The sequence below is a fragment of the Rhincodon typus genome, chromosome 2 (assembly GCF_021869965.1).
Source record: "Rhincodon typus isolate 14 chromosome 2, sRhiTyp1.1, whole genome shotgun sequence".
Lineage (NCBI taxonomy): Eukaryota > Metazoa > Chordata > Chondrichthyes > Orectolobiformes > Rhincodontidae > Rhincodon > Rhincodon typus.
In genome coordinates, this window is record NC_063333.1 from 94,639,920 (window position 1) to 94,662,667 (window position 22,748).

Below are 22,748 nucleotides of genomic sequence, written 5' to 3' on the forward strand. Positions count from 1 at the left end.
AGCTTCTACAGGTTTATAAAATGAGAAGAGCTGAAGTAAATGTGGGACCCTTACATTCCCCAGAATGAATCAATAATTGTGACTTCTTAAATTAAGTTAAATTAATATTTTACCTCAGTCTTCATTCCAAAAAGAACAGACAAGCAAGTGCATTAATGAAAAGAAAGATCTTGTAACAGTCCCTATCACAAGGGGCAAAGTATTTGACAAACTAATGAGACAAAAGGCAGACAAGTCACCAGGACTTGATGAGCTCAATTGTTTACTATCTATATTAGTGACTTGGAGGAGGTGACAGAGTGTAAGGTATTGTCACAGACACTGAATTAACCAACACGAACAAATACAAAGTGGAGAATTGCGGGGTCACAACATGTGATGAACATTTTGTGAAGTTATCGCAGTAACTCCTCCCAATTAACATGTCCATCAATTTCCTGCCCCCGAGCTATATTTATGATGAAGACTTCTGACACCGTTTGTTTTACATAAAACACGAAAACTATTTATTACTAATGAAAAGTACTTTACAAAATTCGAGGAATGGCAATGATACAAACTCTTAAAATCATTAACTAACTAACTGGACTATTAACCCAAAATGACTTAGAGGATGGAAGTGAATGTATTGTAGCCAAATTTGCAGACAATGCTAAAATAGGTGAAAAGGCAGGTTGTATGTGATACAAAAAGTTTAGAGATATTGGTAGGTTAAGTAAGTGGGAAAAATACGGAGTGGAGTATGTGGGAAAACATGAAGTTGTTCATTTTGGAAGGGAGAACCAAAGAGCTATTATTTTAAGTAGAGAAAACCTGCAGAAAGCTGCAATGCAAATACACTTGGGGGTACTTGTACATGAAACACAAAGCTAGTACACAGGTGCAGTAGGTAATCAGGAAGGCCAAAGGAATGTTGGCCCTTATTTCATGGGGGTTGGACTCTAAGAGTAGGGAACTTATTTTACTGCAACTTTACAAGATCATGGTGAGACCACATCTGGAGGCCCGAGAGCAATCTTGGTCCCCTTATTTAAGGAAAAATATCATTTCATTGGAGGTAGTTCTGAAAAGGTTCATTAGGATGATCCCTGGTATGGAGGGATTGGTCTTATGAGCAAAGGCTGGGACTTTATTCACTGGAATTTAGAAGACTGAGAGGCGATTTCATTGAAACATATAGGATTCTTAAGGGGCGTGACAGGGTAAATGCTGAGAGGATGTTCCCCTCATAGGAGAGTCTAGGACCAGAGGGCATAGTCTTGGAATAAAGGAGTGCCAAATTAAGACTGACATGAGGAAGAGTTTCCTCTCCCAGAGGGTTGTGCGTCTTTGGAACTCCTTGCCACAGCCAGCTATGACAGAAGAGTCCTTTAGTATATTTACGGCTGTGATTGATAGATTCTTGATCAATAGAGGATCCAAGGCATACAAGGAAAGGGCAGGAAGGTGAACATGAGCAATGTCATATCAGCCATGATCCTATTGAATGGCAGAGCAGGCTTGAAGGACTGGACAGCCTACTCCTGTTTCTATATCTTGTGGCCTTTTGGTCTTACAATACCACAACACTGGCACCAAAGAAAGCATTAAGAAGGTGCAAAAATGCAAATGCATCAAAAAGGTTCAGGGACGATCAAAAGGCAAATTTCAGAAAATGACCAAGCTTTCAATATTGTTAACCTCACACACCATGTCAACTGTATTTAGTCACCTAATATTTACAAACATTAGTATCGTATATCCTGAAAAGGCAGGATGACAAACACATAAAGCTAAAGCAGGAGCTAATGCCAACAAATTATTATTACCCATCTCAAACAATGCGCAGCACAGCAAGTAGGACTGCACTGTACAACGTTATAGGAAGGATTTTATTACGTTAGATAACAAGGTGTAGAGCTGGATGAACACAGCAGGCCAAGCAGCATCAGAGGAGCAGGAAAGCTGACGTTTCGGGTCTGGACCCTTCTTCAGAAAAGGTAGAGAAGGTTTAGAAGAGATTTACCAGGGTGTTGCCAGGTATGGAAGGATTGAGTTATAAAGAAAGGCTGGATAGACTGTGGCATTTTTTTCACTGGAACATCAGAGGTTGAGAGGTGACAAGATAGAAAATCATGAGGTTTATAGATAGGGTTAATGGTAGGTGTCTTTTCCCTAGGATGGGGGATTTCAAGGCTAGAGGGCATAATTTTAAGGTGAGAGGAGAAAGATTTAAAAAAGATGTGAGTGGCAAATATTTTACACAGAGGCTGGTTCATGTATGGAATGAACTTCCTGAGAAAGTGGTGGATGCAGGCACTGTTAAAATGTTAAAAGACATTTGGGTATGTACATGAATAGGAAAGGCTTTGAGGGATATGGGCCAGGAGCAGGCAGGTTGGGCTAGTTTAGTTTGAGAGTATGTTTCGCATGGATTGTTTGGACCAAAGGGTCTGTTTCTGTGCTATATGACTACACGCTATAAATTGTCTCACAATATATAATGGCTTGCCTATTCTATTCATTGCTAAAATCACACTGCATTGCCAACAACTCACCTTAGTTTCTCTGAATCTTCCACCTGGTAGATACTAATGGTTCAGCAGTTGCAAGAATATCAATGTGTATAGATTTTGATAGTCACAATTCATGACATTCAAACCTCATTGGCAAGTAGATCATGTGTGATATAATCAAATCACCTCTACCCAGATGGGGTTGACAAGATTGGCAATTTTAAGGATGATGCAGATTCATCTATTGATTCTCCAAGGAATGAGATGGAGCAAAACAATAAAGTTCAGAAAGTCGACCACTACACAGACTGGTATATCTTCATCAAATGTATTTTAAAGAAAGAAATTTGATACCATGAGAGTATACCTAGATTGAAGGCACTTCAAACTTTCACTTAGAAGGTGGCCACACAAAATACTGACACTGGAAGAAGTAATTCCTAAATTTTCCAGAGCAAGACTCTTTTTCAAGCGAAATCCGGCATGGATAAAGGCCTGCCCATTTAGTCGACATTAAGAATGCCAATTGGACAATACTGTTCTGATGATTACCATTTGGGTAAACAGTTAGCGAAGACCTACATGACATCATTACCCCATTATCCAACTCAAACAGTCCGGCAGAATGCACATAACTCACTTCCAAAATCATTATCATTATGTGCTGAGCAACAAAGCATTGCATTGCTGTATTTTCATATAATAGTAATGCTGAAGGGATTATCAACTTGAGCAGAACTTGTGCTCAGAAGGCAAGTGCAGATAACCTGAGCCAGCAACCAGCTGGAGAGGCTGAGGCGTAGTGGTAAAGTCACTTAACCAAGTAATCCAGAAGGGCAGGCTAATGTTCTTGGGACATGAGTTTGAATCCCACTATGCCAGATGGTGATATTTGAATTCAATAACAATCTGGAATATAAAACTAGTTTAATGGCAACTTTGTAACTGCTGTCAATGGTCACTAAAAATAAATCTGGTTCAATAATGCCCTATAGGGAATGAAAGCTGCCATCCTTACCCAGTCTAGCCTACATGTGATTCCAGACCCATGACAATATGGTTGACTGTTAACTGCCCTCTGACCAATTAGAGATAGGCAACAAATGCTGGCCTTGCCAGTGATACTCACACCTCATAAATGAATTTTAAAATTTGTGTAACTGTTCTGAGACACAGGGCATTCTTTTTCAAAAACAAAGGAGATATGGGTTTAGAAATCAGGGAAAATGCATGTGATGCTGTATTATTAAAGAAATTTGCACAGATAGAAAGGTGGTTCTGTGTGGTCTGACAGGCTTAAAAGTAAACAAATCTCCAGGGCTGGATGCCAGATTGTTGAGTGAGGCCAGGGAGAAAATATTTGGGATACTTGCTAAAAATTTTCACTTCATCTCTGGCAACACGTGGGGTGTCAGAAGATTGGGGGATGGCCAATGTGGTAGTGTTATTCAAGAAAAGAGCAAAGGCTGAACCAGGAAACTATAGGGTGGTCAGTCTAACCTTGGTTATGGGAAAGTATTGGAAGCAATTCTGAGATATAGAATTAATCTGCATTTGGAGAGATAGGGATGAATCAAGAACAGCCAGCACAGTTTTCATAGAATCATAGAATCCCTACTGTATGGAAGCAAGCCATTCAGCCCATCGAGTCCACATCAACCCTGCAAAGGTCATCCCACCCAGACCTACCCTGCTCCCTGTAGTGTTAAATAAAATTGAATAGCTTTCTATAACATTTCTGAAGGCAATTCGGAGACAACTGCATTGCTATGGGGCTCAATGTGCTATTAGGCCAGACCAGATTAGGGCAGCAAAGACACTAGTGAACCAAATGTGTTTTAAGGACGATCCATGGTTTCCCTTATCATTATGAGTGTTATCTCTATCCTGGTTAGGAATTACCAGCAGTGGCATATTTAATGAGTTTAGGATTAAGGGGGCAAGAGCTGTACACATATGAGCATTAATGGGACTTTTTTTGGCAGGGTTTCAATTAATAGGGGTGATACACTTATCTGGGTTAATAACAATAGGGGCATTTATTTTGCGGTTAAGCTCACTGGGAGGTATGTTTACTGGAACTAGGGTGCTGTCTTTTCTTGGTGTCAGGTGTGACAGCCACTATATCTTTATTGAAGTTGTAATTACTTGCCAGGATCAGATATAAGGTTAATAAGAGCAATACCTCTATTAGGATTGAGGAAAACTGTGAATAGCACCATAATACAGGAAGCCATTCAAATGAAGTGATAAATTATAGTGGACAATATAGTCCAGAAAATAGATTCTGTTCTCTACTGCTGTGACTGGAGGTTCCAATGATTGTGTTGTCTGCCCATGCTTGGATTTAAGACCTCTCCTCAAGACAATGGATGAACTCGGGTTAGAGAAGGAAGATCCAGTTATTGGGATCCATGCAGAACTAGCAATGATATTCTGCTGAATGAGTTTAAGAAGTTAGGATTCAAACTAAAATGCAGAACCACAAAGACAATAAGTTTGGATGTTTACCGGATCCACATGAAGCAGTTGTGAGAATGAAAGTGTGGTGTGTGAACAAGGAGTTTCAATTCATGAAGAACTGGCACTAATCTTGAAATCCCCCATCCTAGGGAAAAGACACTTACCGTTATCCTATCTACACCCCTTATGATCTTATAAACCTTTATAATGTCACCTGTCAACCTCCTGTGCTCCAGTGAAAAAAGTCCCAGCCTATCCAGCCTTTCTTTATAACTCAACCCTTTTGTACCTGGCAACATCTTGGTAAATCTGGTTTCAAATTTGCACATTCCATTTTGAAGATGTGAACCCTCATATAATTGTCAGTGTCCGCTCAGATGGACCTGCACATCATGCTAAAATAATGCATACCCTGTATATACTTCATGAAGAAGGACAGTGTGTGTGGAGATTATATAATTGGAAATGCACAGTGAAAAATAATAAAAAATACTTTCAGAGGCGCTTTTGGAGTTTGAGACTGGAATATCCAAAGTGAGAATCGACCACAGTCAGTGAGTCCAGTGAAAATGTGTGTCTGTGTTTAAATGTCTACACTGTCTGATCATTGGCTCCAGTCATCATCTTCGAGCAGTAATGAGCGATGCTAGTGTCTAATGTCCGCGCTGGGGCTTGTGTTGTAAAAGCAGCTGGTGGACTTTCAGTTTAAATATAGCCTGAGTGCGGTAAGCAGACTTAATGGGAAATGTTTGCCATTCTTCCCCAAAAGGCAACAGCGACTCCAGCGTCAAGTATGAATTGTAGCCGAGCCGGGATGTTCCCGATCGCCTTCAGTGTTGGCCTCCAGCTCTTTCTGTGCTATGTGTTGGCTGAATCCCCCTTCTTGGACAACGCGTTCCCATTACAAGCAGGTAGAGTAGATGAAATGATTGTTACTTTCTCTGTACCCTAACCTCGCCTTGCTTGTTAAACTGGGTATAACAATGCATGCGCAATGTCAGGGAATGAGTGAAATTGACAGTCCGTGTTCTTCGGAATGGGGCTATCCCACCGGATGAACGGCCTGACCCGGATCAGGATGTTAAAAGCTGTTCGCGGTCCAGTACTTGGTTTCTAATGTTGTAAACGGCCCGCGTTCAATTCTATTTCGGCCAGTCCTCCAGGGGAGAGGACAGAGTGCAAACGTAGATTTTCTTTTTCTAAAAATACTTCGGGTCTCTTCCTCATTGCTATGGGACACCAATCGGATGTGAAATGGTAAACAGCATCAGCTGGCTCGCTCGTATCACATATTCAGCCAGGGCTCCTGAAATAACTTGTTCAGGCAGCAAGAATTAATGGGAAACTATTTCCAATTGTTTGCGGATGTTGCCTTGGGAACGCCAGAGTCAAATATTAATCCGTATGTTCGACTGGAGTCCGTTCAACCAGCAACTTTGCAGTTATCTGTGCGTCCAATTAGTGAGGGACATTGTGCAACAGATCTTCTGCACAATACTTTGGGAGTCAGTTAGTTCAGATGGCTGGACAGCTGTTTTGTGATGCAGAGTGATGCCAACAGTGCAGGTTCACTTCTCACGCCAGCTGAGGTAACCATGCAGGGCTCTCCTCAACCTTGCCTCTGGCCTGAGTCCTGGTGACCTTCAGGTTAAAACACTCCCAGTCACCTCTCTAATGAGAGAGCAGACTATGGTAACTTTATACTCCCAATAATACATTTCTCCATTAAATGTAAAGTCAATCTTAATTGAACTTTTAAAGTCATGCAGCAATACCCCTTGTGTTGCATTTTGTTAAACTCAAGATATTGCTTCACGTAAAATTTAAAGGCGATGCAATTGGCAGCCTAATTCAAAGGAACATGCCGTGAACACAGACTGGAATGTAGGGAGAATAGGCTTATACCAATGAATACAAAACAAATAACTTCTATAATGCCTGCACAACAGTGATAACTATCATTGTTTATATTATTATCGCATTTTCATCAGTTTTACTGAGTAATAGCAAAGTGTCACCTCCAATGTATCATTTATTTTGAATGCACTATCTTTACTATTTGGCACAGGGAAATGGAAAGACAGGTTAAACTGTACACTTTTAAAGAAGTGCAAGAACAGAGATGGAGGGGTGGTGGTGATGTTTATGCTCCTTTGAAGGTGATGGGACAGGTTAGCAAGGCAATTAGTAAAGCTTTTGGACTTTAATAAATAGAGGTACAACTGTACCAAAGCCAGAATGTTGTGGGAACCTACATAAAACACTACTTTCACCCTAGTGAGGATATTGTCCAATTCCAACCCCATACTCAGGAAGGATGCAAAATCTTTAGAAAGGGTTCAGAATGGATGAACAAAAATAGTTCCAGCTGAGAGGGATTAGAGTTATACGGATTTAATGGAGAAACTTTTGCCCCTCCAACTCCATTTTGATTTTGTCCCTTGCTGTTGTCCATACCCCCAATCACCTTTATGGTTTGCATTGTCCATAATGGGTTTTGCATGTCAATATTGAATTGGCTACTCGTGTTTTATTGGAGGTGGATTGTAGTTTAAAAGAAAAGCAAACAAAATGTCAGTGGTGGTGGGAACATGGCTCAGTTGTGTGTGAATACATTTTTGGGTAGAAGATAGAATGGAGAAACTTGATGTTGTTCTCTTCAGAGACAAGAAGGCTAATAGGGGATTTAATATCAGTGTTTAACATCATGAAGGACTTCAATACAGTAAATAAAGTAATGCAAGTGTTTCCAGGAGCTGAAAGATTGATAAGCAGATGCCACAGGTCTTTTCTAGAAGAATCAGATGTCAGGAGAAAAAGAAAATTTCAATAAAATGAGTAGTTGGAATTTGGAATACACTGCCTGGTTTAGGAATGGATGCAGGTTGAATAGCTACTTGTAAGTGGAATTACAAAACAACTTGAAAGACCAAATTTTGCAGGGATGTGGGAAAAGAGCCAAGGTGTGCAATATTTGGATGCTGTTTGAAAGAGCCCAATGCAGACTCAATCGTCTGAATGGTCTCTTTCTGTGCTGTTCTATGATTCAGTGATTATTTCATATTGAAGACATTTGTACATCCGTAGTGAATGTTGAGCTCACTGATCACACACATTTTGTTTTATTCATTCCTGTGATGTGGGTGTCACCAGCGAGAGCAGCATTTATTGCTCATCCCTAACTGGCCAGATACTAGTTAAGAGTCAACCTCATTGCAATGGGTCTGGAGTCACATGTAGACCAGACCAGGTAAGATTTTCTTCCCTAAAGGACACAGTGAACCAGATAGGTTTTTTTCCCCTCCTGAAGAGCAACAATGGTTTCATGGTCATCATTAGACTCTTATTTCCAATTATTATTGAATTCAAATTCTACTACCTGCCATGGCAGGATTCGAACCCAGGTCCCCAGACCATTAGCTGGGTATCTGGATTAATAGTCAAGTGATAATACCTCTGGACTATTGCCTACGATAGCTAATAAAAAATACTGCAGTGAGAATGTGAATGCAGTCTAATAAATTGCAATTTTGAATTCAATTCCACAGGGAAGCCATTTACATAAATTAAAGTGAATTCCTTTTTGGCTATAATTCCAGATGATTTGAATGGGGCATCTATATTGCACATTTGTATTGGTGCCAGGGAATGTTCATGTTGAGTGGTGAGAGATTAGCAGTGTCGCATTTTCACGGGACTAATTGGAGGAGATAGCACTGCTCAACAACATCCCTTGCATTGGCTGTAGTTTGACAATAACCAATGTCAAACACATTTTTGAAACCCTTCAGGTTTCAAGTTGAATAAAACATAATTAAAAATCTCATGATTATCGAGCGATGCGGATATTTCCTGATTAACTTAATGAATAGCAGCACATACAGAGTAGTAAGTTTCAAGTTTTGATCTTTGGTCTTCACAGTGTTGATTGATATCAGCCAGAACAGTGGTGCAACAACTGACCTCATTGTTAGGAGGAAAAACCAACGGGTTTCCTTCTGCTAGTCAAAATCTCCTGACTGGATATTTGTGTGAGTGCAATACCAAATAAGACCAGATCAAGATCCCTGCAGGTCCATAGCCCTCACTGGTTGTCAGAAATATTGGTAGGTTAAGTGAACACAGAAACAAAGCAAATGGAATTCAGTTGGAGCATTGTAACGTCATTCGCTTTCGACGATAAATGGATAAAACAAGGTCCACTCAAAATAATGAAAAACTAGAATCAGTAAAGTTTCAAAGATAATTTTGTGTTTAAAAGCAAAAATCATTGTTAAAATGTCATGAACAAGTAATCAAAAGTAATCAAAAAGGCTTGTGGAATTCTAGCCTTTATATCTAAGGGAATTGAATACAAAAGGTGTAAAGGTTGTCTGTACTACCTCATCTACAGACCAAGTTTTCTTTTCTATAAAGGCCTTCCATTGCAGACTGCTCATGATTGGTTAATTAGCACACTCCATTGAGGCCAAGAATAAGTCATGTGGAAAGCACAACTGTGATAGTCCCACTGAGATCTGTCAATTGGAAACTTGGGCTGATTGCCGTATCTTACATTGTAATTTATACTGAAACGTTTAGGAGGGAGCACACTGTAGATTTACTAGAATGACATGTGAACATCGAGAGATAAATGATGAGGAGTGATTTCACAAACTCAGGTTATATTACTGAGAATTTCAAAGGTCAAGGGGTTATTGGAGTGAAATTTTCCAGATATTAAGGGAAACACATTGGGTTTATAGATTCTATTTGGTGTCTAGGACTAGAACTTTGGTGTGGTCTAAAATTTAAGGCTTGGGTGAAATTAAGAAACAGTTTAATACAAAGATCTGGAATACCCTTCTACAGCAATTGAGCCATTGTTAATTTTAAATCTGTGATTGGTAGATTTTTGTCAACCTAAGGTATTAAGGTAATAAAGTATTTGGAGTACAAGTATGCATGTAGAGTTTGGTCACAGGTCAGCCTTGATCTAGTTGAATGTAAGACCAAGTCTATTCTTGTTCCAATGCTCCCGTTTTTGGCTGACACCGTGGGACCAAACCTCAGTCAGCAGGAAAGGGATTCAAGGAAGAAGACGCAAGTGTGTGATTAAGGGTAGAAAAACAGAAACAGAAGTTCAGATGTTTTGCTGGTAATCAGAACTAACAGTCAATACTCTACACAAGTACATAACTGTACATAAACACAAGATCCTTAGCTTGCATGGTGTGTGTTGCTAATGAGTCAGTAAAACATTGTATTGTCTGCTCACACTACTTATACAGTAAATACAGTACATGTTCTAACTGCAATATAAAGGTCACTACCCAAACGTACAGTTCAGAAATATTTTGCATTGAACTGCAACTTATGGGCCATTTTGATATGCTATGTCACAGCAGATTAATCAAAATGTTTTGCCAATACAAACTGTTCCTTCCCATGTCAATAGTTATTTAGATTCAACATAAATAACACTTGATGCTCATTATTTTATTTTATTATGCTAGTTATCAGACAGTAATTTAAAATTAATGTAAGCCATCAAACCTCATGTCAAAAATGTGTTAGCATTATTAAATGGTTACTTAATTGTGCCTCTGTTATAATGCTCTTGAACTTTGCAATACTTATTGTTCCATGTTAAGTTATATACTACCCTGTAGGGCATTCACTGTAGAGAGAGTCGCATTGACTGTGCAAAGTGTATGACTTCCATGGATCATGTTGTAATGAGGATAGAACACATTACAATGATGACAATAGGCACTTAGGAGGTACTTGGGTTTATGTGCAGATTCAAGGTTCAGGAAATGTTCCATAAGTGGCCAAAACCATTTATGCTTTGTGATGTCAAAGGGGTCCCGAACGAGAGAAAGCATTGTTTGGATCTTGCACTCCCAATAGCGATGACTGCTAAAATATTTGCCACTATTTAAGGCCAGAAGAGAATTATAATTTTCAGGGTCTAACTCGTACTCAAGTCCAGATGTTATTCTCCACCAGAAAGGCTTTAGTGTCAGGGAGGGTGGGGGAATGGGAAGTACATGTTAATCGTCCACTGAGATCCGTCAGTTGGGAACACAGGCTGGTTATTTTAATTTCAAAATTATACTGTATTCATTAGAAATACCTTTTTATACATAGTTATAGACACAGTTCGGTTCTGTACAATAGCATATTAAGGAAACAAACAAACGTTGGAGTTTGACTATATCCAAACAAAGGAAAGACATCTCTAACACGTACAAGACTTTATTAAAATACATTTGAAGTACTAGAAGAGTCTGATAACTGAATGGATCCCCAATTAACTTTAGCAGGAAGACCTCAGACAGTGGTCTTTCCCCATTGTGCCTTAGCAGCAGCTGCCCCAAGCTTTAGCACGTCCCTCAGCACATAGTCCAGCACCTTGGGATGTGCCAGTCTGCAACACTCGGGTGAGGTCAGCTCTTTGTTCTGGAAGACCCAGGAAGTTTTGGGCAGACCAAAGAGCATCTTTCACAGAGTTGATTGTTCTCCAGGTACAGTCGATGTTTGTCTCATTGTGCGTCCTGGGGAACAGCCGAACATGGGCTGATCGATTAATCTTACATTGGTATTTATATTGAAACATTTAGGGCTACTCCTAACAAGCCTGAAGGCTATTCGAGAGCACAGCCTTTTAAATAAATAAAAATTTCAAAACATGCATGGTGAGTGATATTGAAACATTCCTGCAAACTTGCCAATGTACCAGGTACTTTCTTTTTGTGGAATTGATAAATAGTTCTGCAAAAGTTGTTACATCAAACAAAATAAACAGGAAGTGCAAATCAGAGCTCCTATAAAAATCGGGCACAGAGATAGCCAACAAAATCTTGCATGTGTTGAAGTTTTCTAATTTGATCCTGCTCAGCCTGGACTGTTAGGGTCTGAAATACCTTCTGAAGTAGCCTACCATGTACAACTTCAAGCTATTTGTGGCCTTTTATGGACTGTGCTCTTAGCCACTCATGAGCAGCGTGTAATAGAAGGACCTTATGGAAACGAAGTCCATGCTAACCAGCATGGTAATAACTCTTACCATGAACCTCTTTAACTCTATCATTCTCTAATAGTGCTGCAGGTTTCATTGAGAACATCAGAATAAACAGTACCGTACACAGCCAACTTAGCTACCATGCAGTCAATCCATTTCGAATTACTCTATAGTATTCATAACAAATTAATACCTAAATCCAAAAGCAATGCCTTAATGCATACAGTGGATTTAGCAATGTATTCTTATTGTTTGGTTGAAATTATAATACGGTGCTTCTTGGCTTTTTGTAGTCGTGTGACTGTTATCATGAAGCACACACTGGGCACAAATTTCTTATGACCAGTTCAAAAAAGAGACAGTAAAAGCAGGACAGTTTTCCTCTGAGGTTGTAACATGTGGCAGGGTGGAACTGAGATTGCATTGTGGAGCTGTATAGAAGAATAGCTATAATGTTCAGCCAGAATGTTCAGAGTTGCTGAAAGCTTCTAAAAGCCACAGAAAAGAAACAGCCATCAGCTGAAAGGCCCAGATTAAGGCACAATGGCTGCAAACATTCCTCTCCCAACGCTGGTTGAAATAAAATGTGAAATGAAATAGAACTAGTAGTTTTTTTCCATTTACATTGATGAAACTGCTGTAGTCCATTCAGAGCAGGTACACCCACAACAGTTTTGGAGTTAGTTGCAGGATTTTGATCCAGCAACAGTGAAGGAACAATGATGAACCTACCATATTGAAATGGATTTAATTAACAAATGAAAGTGGCAATATTCTTAACATCGAATGGCAGAAACTGTTACAAGTTGTGTTCTACCCTTAACCTCTGAAGAACAAAAAAGACTGCTGAAATTTTAAATGCCTTCAAGACATATTTGGAAACTTAACATAATGTAACACATGAATGGTATGTGTTCAACAATAAGGCTGAAGGTGAAAAACAGCCAAATGTTTTCAACCCTTTTGTGGCTCAGTGGTAGTGTTCCTACCCTTGGACCAGGAGGCCCAGGATCAAGTCCGACTTGCTCCAGAGGTGAATAATAACATCTCTGAACAGGTTGATTAGAAAAAAAACAGATAAGTGACACAGCTCAGAGAATTCTGTGAATTTGTTCATGTGAACGATAATTTAATCAGAGATAAAATTATTATAGAAATAAGAGTTCCTGCTGCAATTCTGCAAATGCAAAGAGAAGGGACTTTGGTTAATACTCAGTGTGAAGCAGTAGCCAATACCTGTCCACTATTTTGAAAAGCAGCTGAGACCCTTCAACTGCAACAATGTTTGAATAACACTCCAAGCTTTATAGTATTCAGGCCAAGGCAGGTTCTTGATTGGCACCATGTCTGCTGATATTGGCTCACTTCACAACTGTGGCAGCGGTGTCTATCATCTACAAGATGCATTGCAGAAATTCATCAATGCTCCTCAAAGCACTTTCCAATCGTACCTTGCCATCTTGAAGGACAAAGGCAGTGGATAATGGGAATAATATCACCTTCAAACCACACACCATGCCACATCTGGGAAATATAGCATCGTTCCTTCACTGTCACTGAATCAAAATCCAGAAGCTACCTTCTAAACAGTTGATTAGTGTACCTGTTCTGAATGGTCTACCGCAGTGCACAAAATCAGCTCCCCACCACCTTCTCCTGTCCAATCAGGAATGGGCAATAAATGCTAGCCCAGTCAACGATGCCCAACCCCTCTGAACAGAAGCTAAAAAGTAGCAAAAAACAGTAAGTATCCGTACAATAGCCAACAAGATCCAAGGACAGGTTGCAAGTATTGTGAAGGTCATCATATAAAACAAAAGAGCAAGATCAGCAAATGGAGTGCAGTGTTTTACCTGCAAGAAGTTAAATCAGATTGTTTACAATGCTTAGCTAGGAAGAAGCCAAGTAAGTTTACAAAGCTAGAAGACTATTGCTACAGAGATGTTGGATGACAATCCTAATTGATCAAATGTGGGTACAAGAGAGAAGCTAGATGAAGATTCCAAGGACTCAATTGACTCCTTAAGGCAAATTGCCAATATCAGATCTCACAGAGAAAATTGATTTGTAATTATTGTGATTTAAGACTGCAGAACAGAGCATCAAGTAAATATGAAGTATTCGATTGACATGGTGCTTCCTGCTACTTTGAGCCTCCAATCTGTGGAAAGTTACACAAAGTAGTGACTGAATGATGCTTGCCCTGTGAGGACAAATTTAGCATGAATGAAGACGTAGAATTCCAGATATTTGACCTGAAGATAAAGCCACTCATCTCAGAAACAAGACAGAGCTCAGACGAATACTCCTAAGTACTTCAGACAAGAGTACTGTGTGCAACTCTGGTCACCGCAGTAAAGGAAGGCTGAAATTGCACTAGACAGGGCATAGAGGAGATTCTGTGGTTGGTTTGCTCGCTGAGCTGATTCGTTAATTCGCAGTTTCATTACCCTGTTGGGTAACACCATCAGTGCAGCCTCCGATGAAGTGCTGTTTTGTTTTCCGCCTGGTATTTAAAGTCTGGGGCCCTTTGGAATTAATTACCTCATTTCTGGTTTTCCTTTGCAGTGGTGTATATATAGGGTCTAGGTCTATGTGTTTGTTGATGGCCTTCTTGGTGGAGAACCAAGCCTCTAGAAATTCCTGTGCTTGTCTCTGTTTGGCCTGTCCTAGGATCCTGATGTTGTCCAAAGTAATAAAATAATCAGCACACTGAAGAGAGTCAAACAGACCAGACAAATCAATAAAGCCAACTACCTGAAAATGAAACCTGAAGGGACAAACACCTCCCGATTCTATGGCATCCCAAAAGTACACAAACTAGAAGTACCCCTCAGACCCATAGTCTCCCTCCCAGGCACACCAACACACAGGTTAGCCAAGGGGTTACAACAAAGACGAAAGCACCTCATCAGCAAGTCACCCCACTCAATCCACTCAGCCCAGGAGCTCCTCAATTCCCTCAAAGACATAAGAATGGACGAGGATGAGACCATGGTGCCCTTCGACATTACCACTCCATTCACATCAAATGACATACCACTGGCAAGAGAAACACTAGCATCACTACTGAAAGAACCGGACCTGAATAACACCATCTCCACAGATAACATGCTGAAATTACTAGACCTATGCCTCATGACCCACTTTACATTAACGGCCAAATCTATGAACAAATCAATGGGACACCCATGGGGTCACCTATCTCCGGACTAATAGCAGACGCAGTGATGCAGAGACTTGAAAGCATGGCCCTTCCGCAGATCCAACCTGAATTATGGATCCGATACATGGACGACACTTTCGTCATCATTAAACGGACTAAAATAGAGGAGACACACCAACTAATAAACAACACTCTCACCGGCATCAAATTCACCAGAGATGAAAAAAAGAACAAACAGCTCCCATTCCTGGACGTCATGGTAGAACGCAGGGCCAACAGGGAATTTCTGACAAAGTTACTCAGAAAGGCCACACACACGGATCAAGTCCTGAATATCAACAACAACCACCCCAACACCCACAAACAGAGTTGCATAAAAACACTATTTAAACGAGCGACAACACACTGCAGCAACCCGGAACTGCGCTAAAATGAAGAATACCTCTACCAAGTATTTAAGGACAACAGACTCCTGAACAGCTGGGTCCGACGATGCATTTCACACAAACAACAGAAAGATACTGCACGCCCTGACAGACTTGTCATGTTAACATGCATCAAAAACATATCTGAACTGACCACAAGACTCCTACAACCATTGGGCATCAGAGTGACACACAAACCTACGTTAACCCTACGCCTACTGCTAACTCGAACCAAAGACCCCTTACCCACTATAGACAGAACCAACGTAATGTACAAAATTCCATGCAAGGACTGCGACAAACATTACATTGGACAGACAGGAAGGAAACTGGTACATGAACACCAACTAGCAACAAAAACACATGAGCAGTACTCATTCATCTCCATTCGCAAGGATAAGGAGAACCACCAGTTCACTTGGGACAACATGGGATCCTAGGACAGGCCAAACAGAGACAAACACGGGAATTCTTAGAGGCTTAGTTCTCCACCAAGAAAATCATCAACAAACACATAGAACCAGATCCTATATATATATATATATATATACCACTGCGAAGAAAAACCAGAAGTGAAGTAACCAATTCCAATGGACCCCAGAGTTTAAATACCAGGTGGGAAAACATAATAGCGCTTCATCGGAGGCTGCACTGATGATGTTACCCAGCAGGGTAATGAAACATCTGCAAATTAATGAACCAGCTTAGTGAGCCAACCAACCAAAGCATCCACAACCTGAGCTACAAATCTGCTCAAGAACCTCATAGAGGAGATTCATCAGAATGTTTCCTGGGTTAGAGTGATTCAGCTATGAAAAGAGACTAGATAGACTGACGGGTTAATTTTCTTAGAGCAAAAGGCTGAGAGAGAACCTGATTGAGATGTACAAAATTATGAGATGTATAGACAGAGTAGATAGAGAGAAGTTTTTCCCATTTGGAGAAGGGTCACAGACACATCAACCAATCAATAGGCAAGCAACAGTACAAAACAGAAAAGGTCTGATGGCAATCCAGAAAGAAAAGGTTAATGCCAATGTGATAAAATGAAAAGACTGCCTTGCTGGATACAGTCGATAATCCACATGGTTTTGTCAAAAGCAGATCCTGTCTGACAAATTTAACCAAGTTATTTGATGAGGTGACACATGCAGTGGATGAGAGTAATGCTGTGGGTATTGTATATATGGGCTTTCAGAAAGCATTTTATATGATGCTACACGGCAGGTTGGTTAGCATTTAGAAATGTTTGGGATTGATGGCAGCATGGATTAGAAATTGGCTGAAAGATAGAAAACAGAGGGCAGGTATAGACGGGCATTTCTTAGACTGGAGATGAGTTGAAAGTAATGTTCCTCAAGAAATTGATTTTGACCCTAGCTTTTCTTGATCTATGTGAATGTTTTGGAGATGGATGTTGAGGGAAAAATCTCAAAATTGGCAGAAGATACTAAGCTAGGGAGAATAGTGAATTGTGAGATCAACACTGGGCAACTTCAGCGGGACTTTGAAAAGTTGGCCAAATGGGCTGACACCTGGCAGATGAATTTCAGTGCAGAAAAATGGAAGGTAAGAAGGAGCATGGAGTGACAATACAGGCTCAATGGTATAACTTTGAGGGGAGTACGAAAGCAAGGGGACCTCAGGGTTCACATACATGACTCTCTGAAGGTGACCAGGCAAGTTGAAACAGCTGTTAAGAAGTCTTATAGGATCCTTGGGTCTTTTGATAGAAGCATAGTATATAAAGACAAGGAAGCGATGCTGCACCTCTACAAATCATTGGTCAGACCACATTTGAAGTATTGTGTTCAGTTCTGGGCACGTTATTTAAGGAAGAATGTTAGCGGCCTGGAGAGAGTGCAAAGGAGATTTATGAGAATAATATGAGGAATGAGGCATTTTAAATACAAGGAAAGATTAGAAAAATTGGGCTTATTCTCCTTGGAGCAGAGAAGATTAAGAGATGACATTATCAATGTGTTCAAAATTATGAACTATTTTAACAGGGTAAAGAAGGATGTTCTGTTTCTGCTGGTTGGTATATCAGTAACTAGGGGTTACAATTTCAAAGTTGTCAGCAAGAGAGCTAAGACTGAGATGAGGAGAAACTTCTTTATTCAGAGAATTGTTAGGATTTGGAATACACTATCTGGGAAAGTGATGAAGGTAGATTCCATGGGTTTTGAGTATGTGATCCTTTATGTTTGTCAGTAGTTGTCATAGGCTGGTTGTTGGTTTGTGGGCTAACCTGATACCTAGGGGTCTGAGCCTGATAGCCCACAAACCAACAACCAGCCTATGACAACTACTGACAAACATAAAGGATCACATACTCAAAACCAGAAAAACCAGTGTAATATACAAAATACCATGCAAGGACTGTGAGAAATACTACATAGGCCAAACCGGAAGAACATTGACAATATGGACACATGAACACCAACTAGCCACCAAGAGACATGACCAATTCTCACTTGTCTCACTACACGTGGACAAAGAGGGACACAAATGTGACAACACATCCATACTCGCACAAGCCAAACAGGGACATGCCAGGGAATTCCTGGAGACCTGGTATTCTAACCGGAACTCAATCAACAAACACATTGAATTAGACCCTGTGTACAAACCACAGTGAAACAGAACTGGAAGTGATATGAAACACCCCAAAAAACTGAGGCATATAAATAACAAGCGGGACAGAATACCAACGCTTCATCAGAGGCAGACTGATGATGTTACTTAGCAGGGTGATGAAACGTTTGCAACCAAACCCACCGGCTCAGCGAGCATGTCTACTACCTCATCCACAACCTGAGCTGCAAATCTTCTCGAAAACTTTAAAATCATAATATGTTTCGGCCACATTCATTGTTTTGAATTCTGCCTGGTTTCACAATTGAAAAATGTCTTTATTTTGCATAGTTAGGATTGACTGAAAACGATACCTCAAAGGGAATTTGGTGTGTGGGATTTGACATTGAAGAAGTTGAATATTGCTACTTGAAAAACTTTTGATTCTGTGATCTGGTTCAGTAAAAGAATCAATTCACTGGCATGTTGGAGTATACTGTTAGATAAAGACTTTTGCAAGAGATCAGATGAATTGAAGTCACTATTCAAAATCTACCTCCATGAGAGATTTTTATGTTCCATTTGAAGACATTCTCAGAAACAATACTGACCACTTGACAGACTTTCTTGTTGAATGGATGTACAAATGCAAGTCTTGATTTGAATCTCTGTTGGTGTAGAGGATTAGCACTGTCATATGAACAGGCCATGTCAACCACTGCCAACATGTGCTTTGGTAGATAACTGTCACCATACCTAGAGCTAGTGGACCTATTTGGTCCAAAACAGATCAAACGCTTCATGCAATAACCAGGCACAAGTTACACTATCGCTTAAACAATGTTATAAAGGGCATTGAGAAACCGCAGATAACAGGCCTGTTCTCTCCAAGATCATAAAGTACTCTTAATTCCTCAAAGTGCAGTAGGGCTGAGTGAATTGAAAATTCCAAGACTGAGATTTTTGTTCAAGGGTTATCAAGAAATATAAAACAAGGACTGTTAAATGGATCTCCGGTATAGATTAACCATAAGCTTATTGAATGACAAGTTCTGTCTCTGTGTCCAGTTGTTGTATTTGTCAATGTTTTTGCATTTCATATTATTATTTAGTTGTGAGGAAAAAATCCGTCTTGCTTTTATTTGTACATCTGTCAGCAAGCCATTTGAAAGTGAGTTTGTGACATATCACGGGGCTGCTTTAACTTTAAATAGATTGATGCAAGTGATGCAATTGATAATCTCCCAGGCATGCATTTCTGTGAAAAGCGAACAAGAGAAAGGAACAACTTCTACATTGGAAAGGCTGGGGATTGCTTTAAGCGACATGTGTCAAATCATTGAGGGCTGAGATGATGACGAAACATCCTAAATCTTAGTTATTACTTTAAATAAATATTTCACCAACATAGAGGTGTCCTATTATCGGAGACACCGAGACAATGGAGCACATTACGTCTTACTGAATGGCAGAGCAGGCTCGAGGGGCTGAATTGCTTACTCCTGCTCCTTGTTTTTATGTTCCTATGTTCTTAAATGAAAGTGGAATTGGAAGGTGATTGGAATCCAATCAGTGAAATTACTTTTATTTCTTTTTGCTTTACATTTTTAAATTATTTCCTTACTTTTTTTTCCCCAAGTCCTCCACTGCGCAATGTTCTTTGACAGCAAATTGCCAGTGTTACACTCTGAACTTGTGTACAATTTCAGTATTTAATGCCTGGCTGGATTAATACAGAAATCCCGAAGTAGGAGATAGCAAAAACTGCAGATGCTGGAGTCAGAGTTGATACAGTGTGGAGCTGGAGGAACACAGCAGGCCAGGCAGCATCAGAGGAGCAGGAGAGTCGACATTTCGAGCCTAGACCTCTCCTGCTCCTCTGATGCTGCCTGACCTGCTGTGTTCCTCCAGCTCCATACTGTATCAATCCTGAAGTAGGTGTTTGTTGCTCACAGCTCTGCCACATGTTGTACTATAGACACAACCATTGTCTTCCTGCCCTCAGAATCAGTAATCAGAGAAAAGAGTTGATGTGGTGAGAAGTTCCCATTTTCCAGTCTTAAATCACTGCTAATAACCATGAAAAGATGCACATTTCAGTCAGCTGTAAATGAGTTTTAATTGGTGGTCAGGGTGACAACTATTGCTGAACAACACATCTGGCTCTGAAAAAGAAATTATATTTACAGAGAGATGTTGAATGTTACCATTTAGATTGATCAATAAATTCTTTAGACTTTTAATTTTAAATGACATTTTAATGACATTTTGTCTTCTACTGTCTTCCCACATGTGTGCCAAATGTTTCCCCATGATATATTTTTTTTTAATGATTTCATTTTACAGCTTTTAATTTCTCAATTTGGTTGTTTGTGTGAATTATTGGATGTGATTAGCTGTTTAGACATCTTGTTGACATTCCTACAGCTACATGCTGGAAATTCCCATTGAACAACTCTCAAAGTCACTGATAGTAGGAACTGCAGATGCTGGAGAATCCGAGACAACAAGGTACAGAGCTGGATGAACACAGCAGGCCAAGCAGCATCATAGGAGCAGAAAGGCTGACGTTTCGGGCCTAGACCCTTCATCAGAAAAGCCCGAAACGTCAGCCTTTCTGCTCCTATGATGCTACTTGGCCTGCTGTGTTCATCCAGCCTTGCACCTTGTTGTCTCTCAAAGTCACTGCATGGTGACAGAGGTAAAAGTGTCAAATGCTGTTCGATATCCCATATCCCCATCACACACTGCATTCAACTGACAATTGAAAGCAGAATGTGATCACACGTGCAAAAGGTCAGGCTGGAATCATTATCATCTTAGCAGCTCATTTCAATTGCAATTAAAGCTTTCATTTTTATTTCGTATAGTATTCATTTTTAAATTCCAACACAATTGTTCATTTTGCAAATTTTTTTGTTGTGGTTTGGGCAGCAGTGAAAGTACAGTGTAAACAGAAATACTCAGCAGGTTAGTCAGTAACTGTGCAGTGACAGACAGAGTGGATGATTATTGTAGACCACCAATCCGAAAAGCTGGGCAGAATGTTCCCAGCCACATGGAGGAAGGCTTGGGTGCAGGTCTGGGAGCAAACAGCGAAACTTGTTCATCTCTCTGGCTCCTTGATGTGCTTCAACCTGAAGTGATCCTGCTGGAGGCCTGGACAATGTGGGAAAAGACCCTGCACAGCAGCACAGATTCGTCAACTGACCAACTGGGGCAAGTTTCTGATGATGCAGAGTGTCGTACAAGCCTTTTGCTGAGTCAGGAAGCTGTTGGCAGCGTAGAGGTGACATCCTGATGGCAGGTAGGACGGCCCAAGGGATTCCCTGTCACTTGTCCCATGAATGTGCCACAAAAGTGTAAAGGCGACAGTTGACTGTAATTCCTGTTTTTCAATATTGATGAGGCTTCTGGGGGCTGTTGTTTTTGAAATGCCCTCATGTCTCCTTACTAGTGTCAGCAGTGTCCACATAAGCAAGTGTGTCTGCCATTCATCCATTGCAGCAGCTCACTTATTGGCACTTCCACCTTGGAAACCTGCCTGCTGAATTCACTTGGATAATAAGTGAGCGGTAGGTTGGGGGTGATGGTGGGTGGTGTGATGGTGGAGAGGGTAGGGGTTGATGATGACAGTGGGTGCTGTGGTGGGGTGGGCTCTGGTTTGGCTGCTTTTCCATGAAATAATCCCAACACGTAACATTTTTCAAAGGGCATAGGATTCCGCCCATTTGCTTGCTCTCTCTTTCTTGCTTTTTCTCTCTCTGCTTGCCTTAATGGGTATTCCTAGCAGTTTCTCCTTTTTTGTTAATTTCAGATTTGCAGAATCTGCAGTACTTTATGTTTATTTTGTGAACATTGTGAGACTGCACCTAGAGTACCATAAACAGTTTTGGTCATCTTTGTTAAGGATGCTTGCTTTGGAAGCAGTTCAAACGAGGCTGATTCTGGGGCTGAGGATTTTTATAAGAAAAGGTTAAGAATGTGCCAAAACTCATTGGAGTTGAGAAGAATGAGAAATGGTCTTATTGAAAAATGGAAGTTATTAATGGGGCTTGTTGGTGTTGGAATTGAAAGGATGTTTCCTCTTGTGGGGGAATCTAGAACAAGGGGGCATAGTTTCAAAATAAGGAAATGTCCGTTTCAGAGAGAGATGAAGAGAAGTTTATTTTGAGTCACCAGTGTTTGCAATTCTCTTTCCGAACGAGCACTGGATTCTTACTCATTAAATGTTTATTAAAATCGGTGAAGATTTTTTGATCAACTTGGTTTAGCGTTAAGGGCAGTAGGCAAGAAAATGGATTTAAGGTCACAAGCAGATCAGTCATCATCTTATTGAATGGTGGAATAGACTTAATGGATTGATTTGCCTACTTTGCAGCTATGTTTTATATTAATTTGTTTATGCAATTTCTTACCTACAGTGCTGTGAAAATTGAATGCAGCGATGCCATGTAACAGAGCAGTGAAATTTGCAAAGTGAAAATCAAAGAGTTAGAAATTTGACCAGCAATGATGATTCCCCAAGCACCCCATCCCTGTGACAACCTGTTTCTACAGCTAATTTCAGCTTCATTGCTTTAAAAGGTCTACAAGTGTAACAAAACACTTGAACA

At 40.3% G+C, this 22,748-nt stretch overlaps 1 protein-coding gene across 1 annotated transcript in view; it reads left to right on the top strand.

Moving 5' to 3' along the window:
• The first annotated feature begins 5,703 nt into the window (after positions 1-5,703).
• colq (collagen-like tail subunit (single strand of homotrimer) of asymmetric acetylcholinesterase) overlaps positions 5,704-22,748 on the top strand; it is a 93,142-nt gene continuing 76,097 nt past the window's right edge. The window contains exon 1 of the mRNA XM_048613929.1: positions 5,704-5,869. Within this exon, the coding sequence (XP_048469886.1) occupies positions 5,704-5,869 (166 nt within the window). The remainder of the gene's footprint in view (positions 5,870-22,748) is intronic.